The following is a 26855-nucleotide window of genomic DNA, read 5'->3' as shown; positions in this document are numbered from 1 at the left end:
ATTATTATGATGATACAGGCTTATTTGATTAACAAAGGTTCTGTGAATCCATCTAATATTGCAGCCTTGTTAGTGCCAGGGGCTACGAGGATGACGTCACCCACATGTGAGAATGTTTGCCTGCTGTCCCTGGATTACACCTGTAATGGTAAGTAACTGTGCTTTATCCCAGGACAAGCAGGCAACCTATTCTCACATGTGGGTGACATCATCCATGGAGCTCGGATGCGGACAACCTCACAAGCAGACTTGTTTGTACAAAACTTTGAAGTTTTGAGTCTGCCGCACTGTGCATGCGCGAGTGCCTTCCCGCCCAGCACAGGGCGCGTGTTCTCAGTTTTCCACGGAGCCGAGAAGTCTGTCTTTGGGCTACCAATACTCCAGAGAGGCTTCTCCTTCGTTTTCTACTCAAGGCACCTCAAGGTCATCGAGTTCTTCTCGAGGCCATGCTCTGGCGGATCAATTGCACTTTTCCTCTTTTCTCTGTCAAATGACTTGGATCTTAAATTGGACGCTGGAGGAAATGCATCTGCCTTGACCTACTGCAGAATCTCTCAAACTTCCTCGTCATATACTTTTGTCTCAAACTTTCAAATGAAATCTGGAGACTCCTTATGCTATACCTCCTGTTCCAGGCAAATTGTAATCAAGGTATAGAACTCTACATTGCAAGGGCTTTAAGAATTCACAACTATCTCACCAATCCCTTCTTGTGGCATCTGCCAGGGTCTATGCAACCGTATCTCCTGGAAGAGAGGGTAAGACCATGGACAAGTTTGGCCGTTGCCTTTATCAGAATTCAATGATGGCTTCCAGAGTCCTCAACTATAATTTTATTTTCACTACTTACTTTAAGTACTTCATTGATACACTTCCAGGTTTTACAAAGAACCTGGACCAACATAGGCATTTGGAGTTCCAACAAGTCACTGTTACCTTGAGGCAACTCCGGTTACATCTTCAGTCATCTTATGATTCCTTTGAACTCTCATCCAGGGTCACTGCATTCTTAGTAGTGATGTGTCGCTTGGCCTGGCTTCAGACCATTGATATGGATCCCAGTCTTCAGGATCGTCTGGCCAATATACCTTGCGAGGGCAATGACCTCTTTGATGAATCCATAGAAGCTGCCACCAAAAAGTTGTCTTGAGCATGAAAAATCTTTTGCTTCTATTGTCAGACCTAAACCTAAGCCAGCTCCTCTTAAACCTTCCAGACCTCTTCCATCTTTTCAGAGGCGTTATCCTCCAAGGGCAGCTCCTTACACTCGAGCACCTTCCAAGAAACAACAGCAGCAGAAGTAGCAGAAACCTCAGCCTTCTGTTGCTGCTCAGCCTTTTTGACTGTCTAAAACAGAGCATAACCTCCATCGTTCTGCCTCTGTCTTCCCCTCTTCCCATAGGAGGTCGTCTCCATCGTTTTTACTATCGATGGAAGTTCATTACAACCGACCTCTGGGTCCTATCAATTATCTCTCTCCATTTCACTCAGATTCCACCAGAGCTTCCTCCAAGAGAGTATCCTTCCAATCCATCCCAGACCGCCCTTCTTCTTTAGGAAACTCAAGTTCCGCTTCGTCTCCATGCCATCGAGGAAGTTCCCTTGGAACAGCAAAGCAAGGGGTTTTACTCCCATTACTTCCTAGTTCCGAAGAAGACGGGTGATCAGCGACCCATACTGGATCTCAGGGCTCGCAACAAATTTTTGATCAAATAAAAATTTTGCATGTTGTCCCTGGCATCCCTTTATCCTTTTCTAGATCAGAACGATTGGTTATGCTATCTGGATCTCAAGGAGGCTTATACTCACATTCCCATTCATCCAGCCTCCCATCAGTACCTCAGATTTCGGGTGGGAAATCTGCATTATCAATACAGAGTGCTACCCTTTGACCTTGCATCATCTCAAAGAGTGTTCACCAAGTGCCTGGTGGTGGTAGCAGCAGCAGCTCTAAGAAGCCATAGACTTCAGGTGTTCCCTTACCTAGACAACTGGCTCATCAAATATTCTACATCTCAGGGGTTATTCTAGCGACCCAACGGACTACATGGTTCCTACAAAGCTTGGGATTCGAAATCAACTTTCCCAAATCCCATCTTCAGCCCTCTCAGAATCTGCAGTTCATCAGAGCTATTCTGCATACTGTCCAACTCGGAGATTTCCTTCCTCAGCAGCGTCTGGAGGCTTTTCTTCAGTTGTGTCACAAAGTGTCTTCCCTTCCTTCACTTTCAGCGAGACACATGATGGTACTACTCGATTACATGGCCTTGACCATTCACATGACTCCCTTTGCCAGACTTCACCTCAAAATTCCTCAGTTGACCCTGGCTTCTCAGTGGACGCAGGCTTACGACCCACTCTCTCGACACATTACAGTCACTCCTTCGTTGAAGCAGTCTCTCCACTGGTGGATGCTCTCTTCCAATCTATCCAGAGGTTTGCTATTTCAGACACCCCCCTCATCTGAAGGTCCTTACAACAGATTCCTCGACCTATGCTTGGGGGGCTCACGTCGGTCTCCGTACTCGAGGGCATTGGTCCAGCACAGATTGTCAGTGTCATATCAGTTTGTTGGAACTCAGAGCAATCGTCAGTGCTCTAAAAGCTTTTCAACACCTTCTTCATGACCAAGTAGTCCTCATTTGAACGGACAATCAAGTCACCAGGTACTATGTTAACAAACAGGGATGGGATCTCTTCCTCTTTGCCAAGAAGCTCTGAAGTTTTGGAACTGGGCAATCCTCTACAATACCCTCCTCAAAGCTGTCTACAATCAAGGGGAGAAAAACTATCTGGCAGACAAGTTGAGTCGTCTTCTACAACCTCATGAATGGACACTCAATTCCTCGCCTCTTCATCACATTTTTTTCTCAGTGGGGATCTCCTCAGATAGATCTCTTTGCATCTCTCCACAACCACAAACTGCCTCAGTTTTGCTCCAGGATATACTCTCCTCATTGTCTCGAGGCAGATGATTTTCTGTTGGAATGGTCGAATCCCTTCCTATATGCATTTCTCCCATTCTCATCCAGCCAGACTGGATTGTTTATCAAGAAGATAGGCTGCTTGAATGGGACAAAGAAGCCAGAGACTAATCCTATCTACCATGCCTGCAAGTATCACACCTTCCTTATCAATTAAATTAACCATTGTTTCAAACAGTTTACAAATTCTAAACAGAAAGATACTGCTGGGACATACAATAGTTTCTATGTTCAGAATAAGATTCCAAGCTAAAAAAGCCTTCTCTCTGCAACACACATGAAGCTCTCTCTTTCTCTGTCTATCTCTCTGTCTATCCTTCTCTTTATCTATGGAACCCGAAACTTAGACCATCACCCCATCCCCCCTTTCTCTCTCTCTCTCTCTCTCGCTCTCTCTCTCTCTCTCTCTCTCTCCTTAGAACTTCAGACTCTCTGTCTCTTTGCCTCTGAACTCTGTAAGGCAGGGAAACTGCTTTGCTCTCTATTTAATTGTAATGCTTATAAATATTGCTTTTCTGTAAGCCTATTTCTATAATATATTCTTTATGGCTCTGGCTGTGTTTCTTATTGGATTCTACTCCTGGTGAATCTTCTGTGAGGGAACTGAACCTGGGACCTGGTGTGTGTAAGGGCACCTCTAATATAACCCCACCAACCATACATTGTGGGGGCCACTAACAATCCTTACAAATACCTCAGTTGGAGAGTGGTGTTTCTCATTGCCCTCACATCTGCTTGAAGAGTCAGTGAGCTGCAAGCTTTAGTTGCTGATCCACCTTTCACAGTTTTCCATCATGACAAGGTGGTCCTTCGTACTCATCCTAAATTCTTACCTAAAGTGGTTTCAGAATTTCATCTCAATCAATCCATTGTTCTACCAGTAATTTTTCCAAAGCCTCATTCTCATCCTGGAGAATCAGCTCTTCATACTCTGGACTGTAAACGTGCTTTGGCCTTCTACCTGGAATGTACCAAACCACATAGATCTGCTCCTCAACTTTTTGTCTCCTTCGATCCAAGCACCATAAGAAGTGCCTCCGCTGGGTCAGACCTGAGGTCCATCTTGCCAGCAGTCCGCTCACGCAGCGGTCCAACAGGTCCAAGACCTGTGCAGTAATCCTCTATCTATACCCCTCTATCCCTTTTTCCAACAGAAACTTGTCCAATCCCTTCTTGAACCCCAATACCGTATTCTGTCCTATCACGCCCTCTGGAAGCGCATTCCAGGTGTCCACCACACGTTGGGTGAAGACAAACTTCCTAGCATTTGTTTTGAAAGTACCCTTTTAACTTTTCCGAATGCCCTCTCGTTCTTGTATTTTTTGAAAGTTTGAAGAATCTGTCCCTCTCCACTTTCTCTATGCCCTTTATGATCTTGTAGGTCTCTATCATATCCCCTCTAAGTCTCCTCTTTTCCAGGGAAAAGAGCCCGATTTTCTCTAATCTCTCAGCATATGAAAGGCTTTCCATACCTTTTATCAGACGTGTCGCTCTCCTTGGCACCCTCTCGAGTATCACCATATCCTTCTTAAGGTACGGCAACCAATATTGTATGCAGTACTCCAGAAGCGGGCGCACCATCGCCCGATACAACGGCAGGATAACTTCTTTTGTTTTGGTTGTAATACCTTTCTTAATTATACCTAGCATTCTATTCGCTTTCTTTGCGGCCGCTGCGCACTGTGCCGCCGGCTTCATTGACTTGTCCACCATTACCAAAGTTGGGACATCCAATTTCTAAGTGTACTATCTCCAACTGGATGGCTGCTTGTATCTCTTTTTGCTATGCCCAGTCTGGACTGCATCTACAGAGTCGAGTCACAGCCCACAAGTCAGAGCCATGGCGGCTTCAGTAGCTTTCCTCAGATCCACTCCTATTGAGGAAATTTGCAAAGCTGCCACCTGGTCCTCGGTTCATACTTTCACCTCTCATTATTGTCTGGATGCCTTCTCCAGACGGGATGGCCATTTTGGCCAGAGAGTATTACAAAATTTATTCTCCTAAATTGCTAACACTCCCATCATCCCATTCTGGTTAGCTTGGAGGTCACCTACATGTGAGAATAGGCTGCCTGCTTGTCCTGGGATAAAGCACAGTTACTTACCATAACAGTTGTTATCCAGGAACAGCAGGCAGCTATTTTCACAACCACCCACATCCTCTGGTTGGCTTCTCTGTTAGCTATCTGAACTGAGGAGACGCGCCCTGTGCTTGCAAGGCTGTCCGCATCTGGGCTCTTTGGTTGATGTCACCCAGATGTCAGAATAGCTGCCTGCTGTCCCTGGATAACAACTGTTACGGTAAGTAACTGTGCTTTATGGCTCCGCCCTCTGTTGCATCAGCTGTTTCTGACTTGTAATCTTAACCTGGTTCTCAGGGCACTTGCAAGTCTGCCCTAAAAGCCACTGGACCAAGCTTCTCTGATGGATCTCACCATCAGGACAGTATTCTTGGTGGCCATTATCTCTGCCTGCAGAGTGTCTGAACTTTAGTCTTTATCCTTACAGACTCAAGCGTGACCCTGTGCACTGTCCGCTCTTTCTTGCCAAAAATAGTTTTCAAGTTTCCACATCAATCAAGAGGTGTGGTAGCCAGCCTATACTCCCTTGGGTTAGAGTAAACACTACATAGTGTTAAAATCTCTGGATATCTGCTGACTTTAATTGAGGTACTTGGAAGTCACGAACGACTTCCGTTTGCCAGATCACCTGTTCATGCTGGTTGGAGTAGCCCGTAAGGGCAGACCAGTGTCGAAGGTCACCATTTCCAGATGGATATGGATAGCCATTTCTCCCACCTATATCCTAGCTGGAAAATAGCTCCCTATTTCAGTGAAGGCCTACTCCACACGAGGCATTGCTTCCTCGTGGGCGGAATCTTCAGCAATTTCCCTGGAAGAGATTTCTAGTGCCGTCATTTAGTCTCTGCATATCTTCACAAAAGTTTACAGAATAAATTGGAGGCCAAGAGAGATTCTGCATTTGGATCTCCGATTTTGGTAGCAGACTCATCAGCCCCACCTTAACTTTGAGGGATTGCTCTGTTATGCCCTGAGAGTTCAGAAATATAGTGGGGTTGTTCAAGAAGGAAAGATTAGGTTCTCACCTTGTCAATCTTTTTTCTTGTAAACCCTCACTCTATTGTTTCTCCGGTTATCTACCTCAGTAAGTGCCAGTAAGTTGGACTTACCAAGATTGCCATCTGCAAATATCATGCACTTTGCTCCAGTGGGACTCTTGCTGATATGCCCCCACACTCTTAATGCAGGCTGAGTCTCCTTGGCATGTTCTCTTTCTCTCCCCTCCCCACCAAGTTATGAGCCCAGCATCAATCCATATCCCTTCCCCTGCCTTAGAAATAAATACCATAGTCTACTTTTGATGAAGGCAGGGATTATGGCTAAAAAATACTATATTGGCTGTTGAATTTCAAATTCTGCTCTTATTGGGCATGGTGGAACTGCTTCCGTTTTAATGGTTTTGAAGCAAAAGCATGCTATTTTTTCACATAAAAGGAAGTAGATTTTTCTTAAGATTTGAGAACCTATATACAAACTTTGTCTCATAGGGTATGAAGTCACTGTAAATGCTTTCAGTTGAAAGTATGTGTGTAGAGGGGGGGGGGGGAAAGATCACTTGAGTAGATACACCATGCACATCTCACTCTTCTTTATTTTTTTTTCTTCTTTAGAGAGGGTAGTGAGAGAATGGCGGGTCGTAAGGGGCTAAGGAGGGTTCATGAGTTTCCTCCTACCCTCTGCTTGCCCTGGATCATAGCATGGGATGTTGCTACTCTTTGGGTTTTGGCCAGGTACTAGTGACCTGGATTGGCACTGTGAGAATGGGCTACTGGGCTTTATGGACCATTGGTCTGACCCAGTAAAGCAATTCTTATATTGTTATATTCTCTATTAAACTCCTCTTACTCCTTATGTAGTTATGCTTGTTTAGTTATTGCTTAGGAGAGACAGTATTGGTTATTATTACTGCTAGATATAATTCATGTTATGTTGAAGCATTTCTTGTACTATTTGGTTACATTAACATAATTTACAGTCACAAAAGACTGGGGACGGATGCAGATTTACTGGGCTTGATATACCGCTTTACATTCCTAAGCGGTTTACATCATACAATGTTAAAAATAGGGGGTAATACAAACATAATTAAAATGTTTAAGAAATCATTCAAAAAAATAAACAAACTAGAAACAAAAAGGGAACACATATAACAAAGGGAAGGAAACCATGAAGATCTAATCAACCAAATATTTTGAAAAAAGATAAGTTTTCAATTGTTGTTTTCTAAAATGTACATAAGAATGAGATGTAAATAATAAGTGTTGGAAATCCTTATCATAAAGCTACCACTCAAAAAATCTCATTGGCTCCCAGTGGCACATTGAATAACCTACAAAGATATGTTACTAAGCCTTAAGTCAATACTCTATAAAACACCTTCCTTTATTGATAGTCTTAATACCCTATGCCTCCACCCGATCACTTAGATCTAATGATCAGCATTTGCTGGTTGTTCCTTCTCTCAAAACCATGAATACACATAGACAATACATTTTTTCAGTTGTGGCTCCGCAATTGTGGAACTCTCTCCCGATATATATAAGGGAAGAATGCCTTATTGACAGATTTAAAAACAAGTTAAAATGCTTTCCTTTTAAAGATGCTTTTGACTGCTAGTTCTTTTTAGTTAGGTTATACTTTTTAATTCCAGCCTCTGATCTTTTTTAACCCTCCCTTTTGTTATTTCCCTTACTCGTCTCATTTACTTTCATACGTTGTATTTCTACCCCCACTTTCCTCTTGGTCCTGTCTATGTTATGTGATTTGTCTGTGTTATTTGTACTGTCTCCCCGAATATTGTGATGTATTATTTTTTTTAGATTTATTCATTGTTTTGTATTAAGATTAAGCGATTCATCATATTTTAAATAAAACTTTAAACTTGAAATAAGAGTATAATCATGATATTTCTTACTTTTACAACCTTTGATGGAAGCAAATATGAAAAGGGCATGAGATCTTCTATTGTTCCTTTGAGAAGCTAACAGCTAAGTAAAGTGGGGCCTGACCAAAGATGACCTTATAATAAATACAGCCCAATTTAAAGATTATACGAGCCTCCAAAGGAAGCCAGTGCAATTCACGATAAAGGGGGTTATGTGGTTGAACATTTTCAGACCATATATAAGCCTTACCACAATATTCTGAATGAGTCTCAATCTTGCCATATTTTTCTTGATACTTATAATATAAACAATGTTATAGTAATCCAGATGGCTTAATAATAGTGACTGGACCAAAACTTTGAATGCAGAAATTTCAAAGTATGGTATAATGATACGTAACTTCCACAGTGTAATAATACCCCTTCAGAACCACAGCATCAATCTGATTTTTCATGGTCAAATTCCAATCAAAGACAACTCTCAGTATTTTAATTGAAGAATGAATCGTATATTGAGTAGTATTTAGAATAATGGCTGGTTCATGGGGAGTCTTTTGAGAGGAAGCAAAGAAGAATTTTGTCTTTTCATGATTTAATTTCAGTTAATTCTGACATCCAAGAATCCATTGAACTCAAGACAGCTTCTATGATGTGAATGATATTAGCAACTGTTTTATTACATGGAATAATAATCGTGATGTCATCAGCGGGTAGGGTTACATTGCTTAAATATAAAAAAAGTGATGGAGATGGAAAAAATGAAGGGCATGAGGAGAATAATGCACCATAGTCCTGGTCTAGATCTCATACACGTCTTCGAAGAGAGAGGTTTTAAGCATAGATTTGAATTTAAAGCAGTTAGATTCTTGCTGCAGTATTAATGGTAATGAGTTCCATAATGTTGGAGCTACCACTGAAATTGTTTTATGGGTCGTGTCATAGAACAGTTGCCGAATGGAGGGAATTGCAAGAAGGCCTTGCTGGAATGAATGAAATAATATGAAAGTTACGTATGGGATCACAATCTATCAATGAATGCAAGCTGGTGGTTAATTAGTACCTTAAAGATGAGGAAAAGTATTTTAAATGTAATTCAGTGGTATATGGTAATCAGTGTGCTTTTTTCAGAAGTGGGGTGACGTGATCAAATTTTTTGGTGTTAAAGATAATTTTTGTTGCAGTATTTTGAATAATCAGTAGTCTCCTAATTTCTTTGTTCATAATACCCTGGTAAAGAGAGTTGCAATAGTCCAGATTAGAAATGACCAATGAATGAATGAGAATGTTAAGAGATTTGGTATCCAGAATTGATGTGAGTGAATGAATCATTTTAAGCTTGAAGAAATATTTCCATACTACTGAACTGATTTGTGCGTGGAAGGAGAGTTTATTGTCTAGAATAACCCCTAAGAATTTGATTGTAGATACAAGTTGAATTGGTGTTGACTTGATTCAGATCGGGAATATGAGTGATTCATAATCTCTGGCCTTATATTTGTTGATGTTGAGGATTAATAAGTTCTTGGAAAGCCAATTACTGGTAAGATTCAATTTTTGGTTAATTTCCTGGATTTCTGACACATTATGTGTATGAATGGGATGAAAAAGCTGGATATCGTCAGCATAAGCAAAAATTGTAGATCCATCAGATTGAGCAATTGTCAGAAGAGGGGCAAGGAAAATGTTGAACAACATTGGAGACAGAATGGAGCCTTGTGGAACCCCAAAGTTCTGTATATAGGGATCTGATGCTGAGTTTGGAACATAAACCTGGTGATGCCTAAAGTTTGAGTCTTTATAAAAGTAATGAGTGATTAACTGTGTCGAATGCGGCTGTCATGTCCAGTGATATTAAAAGGACTGATTTCCTTTGATCCAAAATTTTCTTAATAGAGGTTACAAGACCTAAGAGCCAGAACTCAGTGAAATGGTGTGGTCTGAAACCAGTTTGGTTGGGATGCATGGCATTAGTCTTCTCAAAGAAGGGAGTTAGTTGATTGAACACAATCTTTTCAATTAATTTTGCTAGAAATGGAATGTTGGCAATCGGGCGATAATTGGAGCAATCATCTGGATTTGCTGAAGGGTCCTTCTTGATGGGTTAAACAAAAGAAGATGTTCTTTATTGTTGTACTGATATGTCTTCAATAAATTTAAAAATTAAATAAATATATATGCTGCTTAAATAAAGCTCCTATTATGAATCTGTTACTTATAGTACTTTTCCTTACAATATTGTACAGCTATTCCTTGGCTTATGTTTTAACATATTGTGTGTATCTTAGGAGACGCCAGAAGATTCATGTACCTATGTTGCAAGTTTGGATTGCTGATAAACCACATCCTCAAGAAGAGGTAAACTTTTTCATCAGATTAAAAAAAAAAATTTCATTGTTACATTAATAGAGCTACAAAAATATTAGGAATTTATAGACGTTAGCAGGAACATTTAAGAGCCAAGGAGGGAAAAAATAAAGTACATCTATTTAGTATATTGCCATGTCTTCAGTAAGTATTGCATCCTTGAACATTTCTTCAAGCCCTTGAAATACTAGCACTCTATTTCTTTGCCTTTATCAGATACTTAGCACTGGTCTTTTTAATTGACCAAAATTAGATCATTTTAGGATTTCAGTACCATAAAAGACCTATATCCATTAATCTAAGCTCCTCACAGTCAGTGATTTATAATGCGATGGAAATTGGGTCAAAAACTTCTCTCTGGGGCAAAATAACTGAAAATTGTAACAGAACAAGATGAAGTTGGGCATAAAAGAGACATTGAGGGCAGGATGCACAAAGTTCCGGCAACCCAGTAAAGTAAAAAATTTAAAAAAATACTGTGTTGGGAGCGATTTTAATTTACAGAGTGATGCTCAGCACAAATAGCATGTGTGTGGAGTAAGAACAAAAAAGAACTGCAGCAATGATGTACAAAGCACAGGAACTTTATTGGAGTAAATCAATTGTAGTGAGCAAAAAAAAAAAAAAAAGTTCTCCTGGGTAAGAAAACAGGACCCGACACAGTATGTGTTTCGAAAAACATTCCTTCCTCAGGGGTCCTTTTGAGAAATGTGATAAATTACGATGTGAAGTGTGGTTAGGAACAATAAGAGAGAAAGAAAACAAGTGAGGTGTACTAGAGAATGACATGGGGGAAAAAATCTGTTCCTGTCACCGGATCACCATCCCCTTCACCACCCCGTCCCTGCCGTCCCCTTCACTATCCCGTACCCGCCATCCCCCTCCCCTTAGCATCCACCCTTCCCTTTCGCCACCTTACTGCCCTTCGGCAGCCCTCGTGTGGTCCGTGCATCTCCCTCCCTCCCCCTTACCTTTGCAGTGTGTTTTAAGGTTTCAGAGTACTTGTTGAAAGCTGCTGGAGTGTTGGTGTAGTTGCAAGCATGTGTGGGCGGAAGCTTCTCCTCTGACACATGTCAGATTTTGGTATCATTTGCAAAGAGGCAAACCTTATCAGACATTCCTCAGCAATATCATTTACAAAAACATTAAAAAGAACTGACCCATGAACCAAACTTTGCATCATAGCACTGGTAACATTCTTTTCCTCAGAGTGAGCGCCATTTGCTACTATCCTCTGTCGTCTTTAATCAACCAATTCTTACCCCAGTCAGTCACTTTAGGACCCATACTGAGAGCACTCAGTTTATTTATTAGTCTTCTATGCAGAACTGCATGAAAGACTTCCCTAAAATCCTGTTAATTTTTGTTTGAATAGGTTCACTTGCTGGCCAATTGTATACATGGACTCAATTTTTGTGAAACATTAGATTTTAAATTTGATTTACAATTCAGAGAGTCACTCCTGCATCCTGCACTCTTGCATCCTATCCTAACTAGCATGGGAATGCCAATGCTATCTGGGGTTGAGGAATCAAGGTAGATGTGTTTGAAGAGCTCTGATGTGTCATTTTTTACCTATCCCATTTAATATTCAGCCTGGTTGTTTGCTAGATTCTATCATTATGATACATTCATGGTAGGTTTTGTTTATGGACTTTGATGTATAGCTTTAATTGTAATCTGCTTAGATTGTATTTATGATTTGTGTTATATTCATTCAGTATGGCAGTATAAATCTGACAGTTCTGCTTGTGCTAGAAACAGAAGATATCAAGCTCACTAACAAAGCAAAGTAGTCAACTGCTGTTTATCTATAGTCTTGTTTGGTTCAGTATTTAGACTGCCTTTGGGCTCAGATTCAGAAGATGAAAAAGGATCGCTGGCAGGAAAGACACATCTTGCGTCCATATCTTGCATTTGACAGCATCCTTTGTGAAGCATTGCAACACAATCTGCCTCCTTTTACTCCACCTCCGCATACTGAGGACTCCATGTACCCCATGCCAAGGGTTATTTTCAGACTTTTTGACTACACAGATGCTCCAGAGGTACGTGAAACTTCTTAATATTAACTTACGTAAACTAATTTAGCACAAATATAATTTGTTCGCAGCAGTCAGTATTATCTCTTCTTCAGGCTATATTGCTAATTCTTGTTTATTATATTTCATTGCTGCTGCAGTCATGACAAGGAAAAAAGTGAAGCAATGGGAAAATTTTATATCAAGATGACTTTGTATGTTTTATTTGCAAAAAAAATGAACAAAAGGATAAAAATGAGCTGGGAGTCAGGTAGTCTCATACTTGCCTATAAATCGTATTCAGAACTTGTATATTAACTTGCTGTTTTGCAATTAGTTTCATGTAACTATAAAGCTATGAGAGTCAGAAATAGAAATTGCAGGAAAGGCCCAGGCTTACAACAGTGCTGAATGCTCGCATGATAACATGGGTGCACGGTGATGCCATTATAATGTCACACACACATGTGCAGTGGGGTAACTAACTTAGCCATTCTAAAACCATTTTCCTTATAAAACCGAAAGAAATTTTAGGTATCCCTAACATGTTCGCACCATAAGAGCACATTTGGACTTCACACCGATACCAGCATTAACACAGCACCACTCACTTGCTCACACTTTAAACTGAACAGGCAAATTAATCAACATTTCGCATCTAATCTGCTTCAGTACTCTTTCTCTCACTTATATTCATCAATTTATTTTCTCTTCCAGATAGCTCACTTTCCCTCCCAAACTACTCTCTCACATACAGTGCATACGTAACGTGACCATTTATTTTTTTCATCAAAATGGGACATCTATTAATTTTCAGCCTCCCTGCCGCGCCAAAGCCAGTCTGCCTCCCTCCCTCTAAAGCCTGGCCTATCACCGATTCTTCTGCTCTCCCCACCCGGGCTTCTGCAACAACAGCAGGAAAGGAAGGTCCAGGCACCGCCCACAAGCCTTCTTGTTGACATCAATTATGATGTCGGATAGGAAGTTCCGAGCCAGCCAGACAGCGATTGGCTGACCCGGAACTTCCTCTCCACCGTCAGAATTGACGTCACGGAGAAGGCTTGTGGACTGGTGCCTGGACCTTCTTTTCCTGTAGTTACGGCAGGGAAGCAGGGAGAGATCCCATTCTCTGTGATCACCTGTCCCGTTGTTCCCACACACAGCTTCGGGACTCTGTCTCTGAACGGGACATTTCGGCAAGATTTCAAAAGGCAAATTGCCTCCAAAATATGTTGCTTGTCTACCTGTTGCAGTGCCTTCTCCATTTTTTTTCTTTTATGTTGAAGTCAGCCTTAAGCTAGGAAGTCGATACTTTAAGATCATAAAAACTTGTTTGTGTCTCAGAAAACCCAAGCAGGGCAGGATTAAGGCAGGGGGTAAGCTAAGGCATTTGCTTAGGGCCCAGTTGTTTAGAAATCCAATCAGATGTACAGTTGCAGTGGCTCCTAAGGCAGATTTTGCCCTGATAAAGTAGCTATTGACAAAAAGGGGAGAGGAATGGATGCAACTGATCCACAGCTTTCCACAAAAGTCTATTTATTCTATCTGTCTTCTGTGCCTTGTCCTCCAATTGGCACAAGTTAGCAAGCAGCATTTCTTACTTTTGCTTCCTTTTCTGTCAGTTTTTCTCTGAAGTCAGAACTACATAGAGCCCTTTTTGTGGGAGTTTTTTTTTTTTTAAATCAATAAATGTTTATTGAAAAGTTTTGGAAATATACAAACCATACCATGAATATCATGGACAACAAAACATACAGCCATCAGTCAGAGAGCACAGCAATAAATCTACAAATCACAGAAGTACCCCCAACTATACAATCAAGCCCCTGATACCCAGCAGCAACCAGAACTCCACAAATCCCTCCCCCCCACCCCCAAGCTCCACCTCCAGCAAAGAGGGCCCCCAGTTGGTTCTTCAGGAGAGCCCCCTCAGTCCTCAACCCCCCCCCCACAGAAATAAGCTCAAGACAAAGATATAATTTTATCAAGGATTCGTGTCCAAGTCTGGGTATAAGTATAATAATAGCCATGACGCTTTGCTATAGACAGTTCCATATTACAAATAAACTGAAGTTTAACAGTCCAGTCCAATTGGGTGGGCGCCTGCCCCTGCTTCCAATGAGCTGCTATCAAGCATTTAGCCGCCGCCAGGCCCCAACGTCGGATCTTAGTTTGCCAGGAATATAAACATACGTTGTAAAGGGCTAGCAAGCACCCCTGCGGAGAAAAAGGCAATAATATTTGTAACAATTGTGATAAACACCCCATCACCTGCCTCCAGAAAGGCTGTAGGATGGGGCAGGCCCACCAGATATGCAAAAATGTCCCCAAGGCCATCCCACATCTCCAACACAAAGCTGAAACACCGGGATACATACGGTGCAGATGTTCCGGCGTATAATACCATCTCAGTACCACTTTGTAGGCATTTTCCTTAATGAGTGCACACGAGGTGGCCTTACCGACTTCAGTAGTGATCAGAGCCCACTCCTGAACAGAAAATGTACAGTTTAAATCCATCTCCCAAGCTCGCTGATAAAGAGACGGAAAAGAATAGGAGCCCCGAATATATTGGTAAAGAACAGAGATAGGCTTAGGAAGGTTCTTAAGAGTGAACCACATGTGAGCAAAGGGATCATTAGACTGAAAGGACCCCTGATCCCACTCCCGAGAATGAAGAAAATGACGTATTTGAGAATAGGCTAGAAAATCTCCTCTGGGCAAGGCAGCACTAAGCCGGAAGGTCTCAAAAGACATCAGGACCTCCTTTTGAAGCACATCCCGAAAAGTATACAACCCTAATTGTGCCCACCGCACAAATGCAGAACTCTCCCCTCCAGCGGGGAACAGGGGCTCCTCCCGCACCGCCCCCAAAATCGACGGAACCACCCCCCCCCCCCCCAACGGCGACGGGTATCACACCACACTTTCAAAAGATGTTCCAGAAACGGATTTCCCGGAACCACGAACCTCCTAGTACCAATGGAAGAAGACCAAAGCAAATACTTCAAACAGGGGCGCCCCACAAAGTGTTGTTCCAGACGGACCGCCAACTTATACTCTGCAATCTCCCAATCCAATAAAAGTCGCAATTGAGCTGCTCGAAAATACCAAAATAAATTTGGTACCGCACGCCCCCCACTGGCCCTGGCCGCCCACAGAGCGGCCCTAGAAATACGAGAAGGCCTCCCCTGCCAAATAAAGCGAAAAAACAGAGTATGCAACCGTTTCAAAACTAGAGTAGGGACCGAAATCGGTAATGTTTGGAAAAGAAAAAGCAAGCGGGGTAAAACATTCATTTTAAGAACTGCTATGCGACCCCACCATGACAACCAAAACCCATTCCAGCGTTGAATATCATTCCTGATCTGTTGAATAAGCCGCGCATAGTTAACAGTAAACAATTGGGATAAGTCCGCAGGTAAACGAATCCCCAAGTAACGGATAACCCCAGGCGCCCAACGGAAAGGAAACCGGACAGCCAAACGACGTTGGTCTTCGTCTCCCAAGGTAACACTCAATAGTTCAGATTTATCCATATTCACCGTAAATCCCGAAACCCTCCCATACTCCAAAAAAAGGTCAACAAGAATCGGCAATGAAACCTCCGGGTCCCGAACATACAACAACACATCATCGGCGAACAGTGCTAAACGATGTTCAAAATCTCCCACCTTCACCCCCAATAAATCCCCATGTTCCCGAATACGAATGGCTAAGGGTTCCATAGAGAGAGCAAACAACAAGGGAGATAAAGAACAGCCCTGTCGAGTGCCTCTCCCTATGGAAAAAAATTCGCTATAAATCCCATTAATACGCACAGTAGCCTTAGGAGCCCTATAAAAGGCTTGCACCCAAGCCAAAAAGAAAGAGCCCAGCCCCATCCGATGCATCACCTGCCATAAAAATTCCCATGCCACTTGATCGAAAGCCTTCTCTGCATCAATCGCCAAAAAGGCAACTTTTGCAGAAGTCCGCTGTGCAGCCCACAAAAGATGCAATGTTCGTCTAATATTATCACAAACCTGCCGCTTTTGAATAAAACCAGATTGATCCAAATGTACCAGAGAGGGCAGTACCTTTCCCAAACGAAGAGCCAAAACTTTCGCTAGAATTTTTGCATCAGTATTCAACAACGAAATCGGTCTATACGACCCACACCCAATAGGATCTCTGCCCGGCTTAAGCAAGACCGAAATCCCTGCCTCCCCCATTGAATTGGGCAACGGGGAACCTCCCCGTACTCCATTCGCTACACGGACCAATAATGGAGCCAGAATCTCACGAAAAATTTATAAAATTGATTAGTATACCCATCTAGCCCAGGTGATTTACCCAACTTCAAATTAGCAATGACTCCCAGCACTTCCCCTAATTCAATAGGCTCATTAAGCAAATTTCTATCAGTGTCCGAAAGCTGCGGCAGCCGCAACGCAGAAAGGTACCCCTCAATGGCAGTGGAATCTTGCCCCACCGATGGCCGATACAAGTCTGAATAAAAATCGAGGAAAACGGAGCTAATAGCCGAATCGGTACAATGCACAGTGCCCGCAGTATCCCGAATCTTTGTAATAGTCGCTCTCACCTGCTTCAGCTTTATAAGTCGAGCTAAGCGAGATCCAGGTGTGTTATTATACTCATAAACAGTTTGGCGTAGGCGCAACCGCAAGAACTCATACTCCTCCATCTGTAGTAAGGAGAGTTCCGCACGAACCTTAACAAGATGTTCATATACTAAGGGGTCCTGATGTCTCTGATGCAACTTCGTCACTCGCTCCAGTTGTTCATGAAGTGCTAAAGAACGCTGCGCCCGCAAACGTTTTCGGCGAGCACCCCATTTAATAAAAACGCCCCGTACCACCACCTTCAGTGCATCCCACAGAGTCGCATCAGTGACCGTATTGTTATCATTATGTTGAAGGTACTGAGCCACAGTCGCACCCACCTCTCGAATTACAGCTGGATCTTTTAATAAAGACTCATTAAGTCTCCAAAAACGACGTCCCACCCCCTCCCAATAACCTGCACAGGCTATCCACACTGGCGCGTGGTCAGAAATTTGGATAGCACCAATTTCGGCCTGTCGAATCCCGCCCCAGGAATTACGATGAACCCATACCCCATCAATTCGCGCATACGATCTATGTGCATGAGAGTAGTGAGTCTAAGAGCGCTGCACTGGATGAGACAACCTCCAACTGTCTACCAAGCCCAGAGAAGAAAACAAAGAAAGAAGAGCCTTTCTAGCGGCCCTAGTCAGAGAACGAGTCCCTCCCACAGAGTGATCCAGATGAACATCCGGGGTAACATTAAAATCTCCACCCAGATAAACAGAGCCTTTCACAAAACCCACCAATTCAGTTCTAAGGGACCCAAAATATTTTGCTTGACCAGTGTTGGGACCATACAGATTTATAATAGTGATGGGACGGCCCTGTAAGGTAGCCACTATAGCCAAACATCTCCCTGCCCCATCCCGAAAGACTTGTTGAACCACTAGACCCAGTCCTTTTCTAACCAATATGGCCACCCCTCCCACCCTCTTCCCCGGCACCGACCCCTGGTGGGTCCAGATTTGATCAAAATAGGGAGATTGTAGGACTGCTACATCTCGAGGCCTTAAATGTGTTTCCTGGAGTAAACAAACATCTCATTGCAAGCGTACCAACTCTTTAATTACAATACTGCGCTTACCCGGACTATTAAGTCCATTAACATTCCACGAACCTATAATGAAGAGCTTATCCCCCTCCTTCCCTGTCCCGCCCCCCACCCTAACCCCCCCAGATCCCACCCCCCTTCCCTGCGCTGTTTCGAATCCCGAGCCTCAGGATTCGCCAGCGTGTAGAAAGTGCAATCCTCCCCCAAAGGCAATCATCACTCATCCATAAAGTCAATGAAACTTCCAACAAATGAATTCCCCCACAGTCACAATATGCCACTCCACCCCTCTCTATCCTGCACTCATCTTCCAAGCACTCCCCCAACCCCTCACACCCCATACTTGCAAACACTGAACCCACCAGATCCCAAACCCCAACAACCAGAGAACCATACAACCTCAAACTTACACCATGAGAACAGTACATAATAAACCAAAAAGCCCCATTCAAAGGGAGCAGTTTCAAACCAATGTCTCCAAGTCTCCCAGGCAGTTCCAAGGGCCTGCGCTCAACAGGCCCAGTCAAAGCCCAGCAGCGAGGCAGATCAAAATAGTTTTACCAGTGTCCAAACACGTTCAGGTCTGGGATTTTGCAGATTTCTTGCCAGAGCGCAACGTTGTACTCCAAGGCTCACTTTGCGCAGAAGTGGATGCTACTGCCGGAGGTCTGTCCCCTTCCATCGGAGTCCCGCAACCCAGAGCTCTCATCTCCGCCCAAGCTTCCGACACTGTGGTCACTCGCCGAGATGTTCCATTAATGGTCATCCATATGCCAAAGGGGAATAGCCACCGATATTTATGGCCCCCAGAGCGCAGCACTTGCATGACATCTTTAAACGCTCTGCGCTTCTGCAAAGTAGACCACGCCAAATCCTGGAAAACTCCCACGGCCAGATCTTTCCATCGGAGAGCTGCTTGTCTGCGTCCAGCTAATAAAATACGTTCCTTCAGTGTAAACTCCCCAAAGCAGGCTATTATATCTCATGGGCCCTGGGAGCTCCCAGACTGCGGTGGGCCCGCACCAAAATGATAGACTCAGGGACTTCAGCTCCATCAGCCCTCAGTAGATGTGCACAAAAGGCTCTTACCACCTCTTTACTGTCCCGGAAAGCTTCCGTTTCAGGGATGCCTTTAAACCGCAGGTTGCATCTCCAAGAGCGGTTCTCCAAGTCTTCAACTTCTGCCTGTAGTTCCCGGAGCTCAGTCGATAGGCGACCCGTAACATCGGAGGTAGTGGATACTGTGGTATTAAGAGCAGCCACGTGGTCCTCAGAAGCTGAAACACGAGCTCCCAGAACGCTGACCTCTGTACGGAGCTCTACAATCGCCGCCCGCACATCTCCCCTCACTCCAATTATTTCAGCTTTCAGCTCCGTAAACCAGGCAGCCATTGATTTTTTCGGTGCCTCTCCAGCCTCCCCCCGCTGATCGGAGATGCCTTCGTCTTCCGACTCAGACTGAATCGCTGGCCCGGCCGCCATCTTTTTTTTCTCGCCCATGCCACTCACCACCTCCGGGCCCGATTTTTCCGGCGGGTCGCCGAAAAATTTAAATTTGTCTAGTCGTTTACGAGTCGCCATTAGCAGGGGGACCCCGGCAGCCGAAAATAGTGGCAAAGAAACAACGCTGTGGAAGCGCCACTCGCAAATTTTCACAAAGCCCGACGGAGTTTCTGCTTCACGCTGCCATTCAGTGAGGTGACGTCACTTCCTCCTCTTTGTGGGAGTTTTTAAAATGTATTTATATTATAATAGGGGTCCACCAAACGGTTAGTTCTGCCCTGAACTATTTACTTACTTATAGTAGGTGTATTTCATGGACAGCAGGATATAAGTCCTTGCTAGTTCCTCAGCTATCTTTTTCTCTGAGCTACATAAGAGACTGAGGGCCCCCTTTACAAAGTTGCAGTAGCAATTCCCAGAACAGCAAATCCAACAAGGCCCATAGAAACTGAATGGGCTTTGTTGCATTTGCCACACAGGAATCGCCACCGCTGCTTTGTAAAAGGATTTCTGAATGAGGTTCCACATATCAGCCATTAGTGAGAAATAATACACATACAGTTTGAGACTTAGAAGCTTCAGACTATTCAGAACTGTGGAAACTTCCTGTATGCTGAATCTGTTGCATAATGACACTTACAGTATTTGTGAGGTCTTGTACGCTGCTGCCCACAATGAATATCAGCAACAAGTAAGTTATTTGACTTGATTAGCTGTCTTACTCTGAGTCATTTGTCACGTCTTCAAAGCATTCTGTAGTATGTAGAACCCTGATATGCTCTCTTGAATATATAATTGCATTTCCCCCTTTAAACTAGGGCCCTGTTATGCCAGGCAGTCATTCTGTTGAGAGATTTGTGATAGAAGAAAACTTGCATTACATCATCAATTCATATTGGAAAGAAAGAAAAAGCTGGTAAGATTACAGATTTTCTTGTATATAATATAGTATGTGCTTTCTAAAAGATACTTTATCCCAGGACAAGCAGGCAGCATATTCTTGACTGATGGGTGACGGCACCGACGGAGTCCCGGTACGGACAATTTTAGAGTGATTGCACTCTAAGAACTTGGAAAGTTCTAGCAGGCCGTACCGCGCACGCGCGAGTGCCTTCCCGCCCGACAGAGGCGCGCGGTCCCCAGTTTCTTAGTTTCCGCGGAGCTAAGAAGATGCAACTTTCAACGGCTGTTGAAAATTTTTTCTCAAACGCCTACCCGCTCGCGTAAACCTTTTTGGAATTTTTCCCTTCGTTTTCTTTTTCTTATTTTAAAAAAAAAAAAAAAGAATTTTCTTTTCTTTTTTTCTTCTTTTTTTGGGTTCGCCCCGGCGGGGCCTGCTGCCACCATCGAGGCCTCGGCCTTCGATTTGGCAGAAGCCGTTTTCACGTTCATGCCCCCCCAACCCGGTTTTAAGAAGTGCCAGCGGTGCGCAAGGCCCATTTCCCTCACCGACCCGCACAACTGGTACTTACAGTGCCTGAGTCCTGACCATCGGGCATCCACCTGCACCCGCTGTGCCACTCTAAAAAAGAGAACTTTAAAAAACCGCCAGATCCAACAGCGGCTTTTATTTGGTACCGAGATGTCGGATTCGGCGGCACCAGTCCCGACTTCGGCCCCGACGCAGTCGGCACCTACCTCATCGACGCCGCGCGACACCGCGCCGGTGTCGCATCCCTCAGGTAAGCTGGCTAAGAAGCCTTCCCCGCTGGAGCGCCCTCCGGTCTCAGTGGCAGCGAGCCCAATCCTGCCGACCTCGAGGCGCCCACGGAAGCGCTCCGCTCCGATTGAGGTGAGCCCCTCGACCTCGGGTTCCTCTTTGGAGTGTAGAGCGGCACCAAAGGTACCGCAGAAGAAAAAAGCGGTACCGGTGCCTTCGCTGGACGAGCAAATTGCCGCCGTCCTGCAAGTGCAGCTCAAGGAGCAATTACAACAGCTCCTTCCTGCTCTTTTGACTCCGAGCCTTCCAGTCCCAGTCCGGTCTGAGCCACCGGTACCGGCAGTGGAGCAACCTGTTTTATCGGTATCCACTTTGTCAGTACCGGTACATACGGCTTCATCAGCATCCATGCAGATCTTAGCGCCGGAACCGAGGTCCTTGCACCAGGCCGTACAGACTTCGGCACCGGCACACCCCATAACATCTCCCGGTACCGTTTCACAGAGATCTGGTAAGTCGACTCACAAGACTCGACACCTGGAACCCTCCACACTGGAGTCACGGGACCGGAGCTTTCAAGTGAGGGACCCTGATCTGTGGGGTGATTCAGAGGAGCCTTTCCTCTCTGAGGGAGAGTGTTCGTCAGGGGACGAGGATCCTTCTGGTTTAGATCCATCCTCCAAACCTGATGCAACTTCTTTCACTTCGTTTCTCAAAGAGATGTGTGAATCTCTCTCTATTCCCTTGGAGGCTGAGTCTAAAAAATCCAAGGCATTTCTCGATGCACTGGACTTTGACCAGCCTCCAAGGGAATTCCTAAAATTGCCTCTCCATGATATTTTGCGAGAAACTTTCTACAAAAATCTGGAGACGCCCTTGACCATTCCAGGAGCTCCTCGAAAACTGGACTCCCTATATAAGGTCATACCTATTCCAGGTTTTGACAAACCGCAACTCCCACATGAATCTTTATTAGTGGAGTCCACTTTAAAGAAATCTACGGGGGCTAGTGTGTACGCCTCTGTCCCTCCTGGCAGAGAAGGTAAAGCCATGGATAAGTTTGGCAAGAGGTTATATCAGAATGCGATGCTTGCTAATAGATCAGGGAACTATGCTTTCCATTTTTCTTTCTACCTTAAGCATCTCATTCAAAATTTGTCATCTTTTGAAAAATACCTCCCTGACCGTAAAAGATCTGCCTTTCGCCAAACATCTTCATCGCTCTTACAACTCCGTAAGTTCATGGTCAGATCGATCTATGACACCTTTGAGCTGACCTCTCGAGCCACGGCTATGTCGGTGGCCATGCGTCGACTGGCCTGGCTTAGAGTTTCAGAACTTGATGTCAATCATCAGGATCGACTGGCTAATGCACCTTGCCTGGGGGATGAGCTGTTTGGAGAATCCATGGACTCCACTACCCAAAAGCTTTCAGCTCATGAGACTAGGTGGGATACTCTCCTCAAAACAAAAAAGAAGACCCCACCTACCAGGCCCTTTCGTCAGCAATCGGCATACCAACGTCGATTTGTGGCTCGTCTTTTGCCACAGGCACCTCAACAACCCAGGCGTCAGAGGCAACAGCAGAGGCAAAACAATAGACCGACTCAGCAGCAGCAACAGGTGAAGCCTCCTCCTCCACAAAAATCCTCACAACCCTTTTGACTTGGTTCTCCAGGACATAGCCAGTATCCCTCCATCTGCCCATCTTCCGCTGCCTATAGGGGGACGCCTTACTCATTTTATAAGCCGTTGGGAAACCATCACCTCGGTCAGTGGGTCCTCAACATCATCCGCCACGGCTACTCTCTCAACTTTCAGACTCTTCCTGCCCAAAGTATACCAAAAGAGTCTGCTTTGAACTCTCCTCAGTCTTCCCTCCTTCTTCAAGAGGTTCAATCCCTCCTCCTTCTGAACGCCATAGAGGAAGTTCCTCTAGATCAAAAGGGACAGGGATTCTACTCCCGTTATTTTCTAGTTCCCAAAAAAACAGGAGATCTCAGACCCATTTTAGATCTTCGCGATCTCAACAAATGCTTGGTCAAAGAAAAATTCAGAATGCTTTCTCTGGCCACTCTTTACCCTCTTCTCAATCAAGGCGACTGGCTATGTTCCCTCGATCTCAAAGAAGCATACACTTATATACCAGTCCATCTGGCCTCCAGACAGTATCTACGCTTCATGATCAATCGTTGTCATTACCAGTACAAGGTTCTACCCTTCGGTCTTGCCTCCTCTCCAAGAGTGTTTACCAAATGTCTGATTGTGGTAGCTGCCTTTCTACGTTCCCACCACCTTCAGGTGTTTCCTTACCTGGACGATTGGTTGATAAAGACCAATTCATCTCCTGTTTTTTTGGGAACTAGAAAATAACGGGAGTAGAATCCCTGTCCCTTTTGATCTAGAGGAACTTCCTCTATGGCGTTCAGAAGGAGGAGGGATTGATCCTCTTGAAGAAGGAGGGAAGACTGAGGAGAGTTCAAAGCAGACTCTTTTGGTATACTTTGGGCAGGAAGAGTCTGAAAGTTGAGAGAGTAGCCGTGGCGGTTGATAAAGACCAATTCATCTCAGACAGTACTCCTGGCCACCAACCAAACCATCCTGTTTCTGCAACTTTTGGGGTTCGAGATCAATCTACCCAAATCTCATCTCATCCCCTCTCAGAGACTTCAATTCATTGGAGCGGTGCTGGACACAATCCTCATGAGAGCGTTCCTACCGTCCAACCGTCTTCAAACGCTTCAACTTCTATGTCAGCAGGTGCTTCCACAACGTTCCATCTCAGCCAAGCAAATGATGATACTTTTGGGTCACATGGCCTCCACAGTTCATGTCACACCCTTCGCACGTCTTCACCTGCGCACTCCTCAATGGACCCTAGCTACCCAGTGGTCTCAAGCGATGGATCCTTGCTCACGTCACATATCTGTGACATCATCTCTTCGTCAGTCTCTACAATGGTGGTTGATATCCTCAAATCTCTCCAGGGGCCTTCTCTTCCATCTACCTCCTCATCAACTTATCATCACCACCGACGCCTCCCCTTACGCTTGGGGAGCTCACTTGAACGAGTTCCAAACTCAAGGACTTTGGACAGCTCAGGAAATGAAGCATCACATCAATTTCCTGGAACTCAGAGCGATGTTTTATGCCCTCAAGGCCTTCCAACATCTTCTCTTTCCTCAAGTCCTCCTGCTGTGCACAGACAATCAAGTTGCAATGTACTACATCAACAAGCAGGGTGGGACAGGCTCTCGCCTCTTGTGCCAGGAAGCCCAGAAGATCTGGACTTGGGCCATAGATCACCATCTATTCCTGAAAGCAATCTACATTCAAGGAGAGAAGAATTCCTTAGCGGACAAGCTCAGCAGAATTCTCCAGCCCCACGAGTGGGCACTCGATCCTTTCACTCTGCAGTCCATCTTCGCTCAATGGGGCACTCCTCAGATAGACCTCTTTGCAGCTCCTCACAATCACCAGCTGCCCCTATTCTGCTCCAGACTCTACTCTCCTCACCGTCTAGCAGCGGATGCATTTCTCCTCGATTGGTCTAATCTGTTCCTGTACGCTTTCCCTCCTCTGCCTCTCATGTTAAGAACCTTGTTCAAGCTCAAGAGGGAACGAGCCACCATGATTCTGATTGCTCCGAGGTGGCCCAGGCAACATTGGTTCTCCCTTCTACTTCAACTCAGTTCCAGGGAACCTTTTCTTCTTCCACTGTTTCCTTCTCTGCTTACACAGCATCAGGAGACCCTTCTACATCCCAACCTCCAGTCTCTGCACCTGACAGCTTGGTATCTCTTGGGCTGACTTCTCATGATACTCTTTTGTCTCAACCCGTTCGTTCCATTCTAGATGCCTCCAGGAAACCAGCCACTCTGCAATGTTACCATTAGAAGTGGACACGATTTTCTTCCTGGTGTCTTCTTCATCATCTTGATCCCACTTCCCTGGCAGTGGAGACATTGTTGGATTATCTGCTTTCTTTGTCTGACTCTGGCCTTAAGTCTACTTCCATCAGAGTCCACCTCAGTGCTATTGCTGCTTTTCATGAGCCGGTTCATGGAAAACTTCTCTCAGCTCATCCTTTGGTGTCCAGGTTCATGCGGGGTCTTTTCAATGTGAAACCACCTCTTAAAGCCCCTCCTGTAATCTGGGATCTCAATGTGGTTCTTTCCGCCTTAATGAAGCCTCCATTTGAACCTTTGGCTACCACTCCTTTCAAGTTTCTCACTTGGAAAGTACTTTTCCTTATTGCTCTTATCTCTGCCAGGAGGGTCAGTGAGCTACATGCACTAGTTGCAGATCCAACTTTTACGGTCTTTCATCATGATAAGGTGGTCCTGCGTACACATCCAAAGTTTCTCCCTAAGGTTGTCTCTGAATTCCATCTCAACCAATCCATTGTTCTGCCTGTCTTCTTTCCGAAACCTCACTCTCATTCTGGAGAACAGGCTCTACATACTTTGGACTGTAAGAGGGCTCTAGCTTACTATTTAGAGCGTACTAAGCCCCACAGATCAGCTCCCCAACTCTTTCTGTCCTTTGATCCGAATAAATTGGGACGTCCTGTTTCTAAACGTACGTTGTCTAATTGGCTGGCAGCGTGCATTTCATTCTGTTATGCTCAGACCGGACTGACACTGGAAGGTTCGGTCACGGCCCATAGAGTTCGAGCTATGGCAGCATCTGTAGCTTTCCTCCGTTCCACTCCTATTGAGGAAATCTGCAAGGCTGCTACTTGGTCCTCAGTTCATACTTTTACATCTCACTATTGTCTGGATGCTTTCTCCAGACGGGATGGACACTTCGGCCAATCTGTTTTGCAAAATTTGTTTTCCTAATGGCCAACCTTCCCTCCATCCCTCTTTTTGTTAGCTTGGAGGTCACCCATCAGTCAAGAATATGCTGCCTGCTTGTCCTGGGATAAAGCACAGTTACTTACCGTAACAGGTGTTATCCAGGGACAGCAGGCAGATATTCTTGCGTCCCACCCATCTCCCCGGGTTGGCTTCTTAGCTGGCTTATCCTAACTGGGGACCGCGCGCCTCTGTCGGGCGGGAAGGCACTCGCGCGTGCGCGGTGCGGCCTGCTAGAACTTTCCAAGTTCTTAGAGTGCAATCACTCTAAAATTGTCCGTACCGGGGCTCCGTCGGTGCCGTCACCCATCAGTCAAGAATATCTGCCTGCTGTCCATGGATAACACCTGTTACGGTAAGTAACTGTGCTTTTTTGGCCTACCTGGAGCTGGAACCTAGGCCAGCATACATAATTATTTTCTACTAGTCTTTAAGCCCGTTACATTAACGGGTGCTAGAATATATGTCTGTCTATCTTCATCACACACCTCCCCCCCAAATGTCTCTCCATGGCCCTCTTCTGTCTTCCCCCCCCCCAAGAGCAAAGCTGTCTGTCCCCAGCACACCTCCCCCCAAAGCAGCCCCCTTTCCCTATCTCTCCATGGCCCCTTCAAGTTTCAAGTTTATTTCATTTTTTGATAAATCGCCTATTCCAAATTTCTAAGCGATGTACATATTATAAAATAAAATATAGTAAAGAAACTTTAAACATAATAACAATAAATCCTAATTTTAACAAACTTGACAAATAGGGAAGTAGGTAAAGTTACAATCGGGATATAGGAAAAGGGAAGAACAAAAGGTAGGGTAAAAATTGTTAGCAAGGCATTCTTCAGAA

At 44.6% G+C, this 26855-nt stretch overlaps 1 protein-coding gene across 5 annotated transcripts in view; it reads left to right on the top strand.

The window, feature by feature from the left end:
* NCBP1 (nuclear cap binding protein subunit 1) overlaps window positions 1–26855 on the top strand; it is a 397555-nt gene that overhangs the window by 154057 nt on the left and 216643 nt on the right. For all 5 annotated transcript variants that reach the window (XM_033917013.1, XM_033917021.1, XM_033917038.1 and 2 more), the window contains 3 exons: window positions 10235–10304; window positions 12146–12361; window positions 20317–20414. In XM_033917013.1, the coding sequence (XP_033772904.1) occupies window positions 10235–10304; window positions 12146–12361; window positions 20317–20414 (384 nt within the window). The remainder of the gene's footprint in view (window positions 1–10234; window positions 10305–12145; window positions 12362–20316; window positions 20415–26855) is intronic.

This window comes from Geotrypetes seraphini, chromosome 1 (assembly GCF_902459505.1).
Source record: "Geotrypetes seraphini chromosome 1, aGeoSer1.1, whole genome shotgun sequence".
Classification (NCBI taxonomy): Eukaryota; Metazoa; Chordata; class Amphibia; order Gymnophiona; family Dermophiidae; genus Geotrypetes; species Geotrypetes seraphini.
The sequence above is the reverse complement of the archived record's forward strand: the minus strand, read 5'-3'. Positions and strand labels throughout refer to the sequence as shown.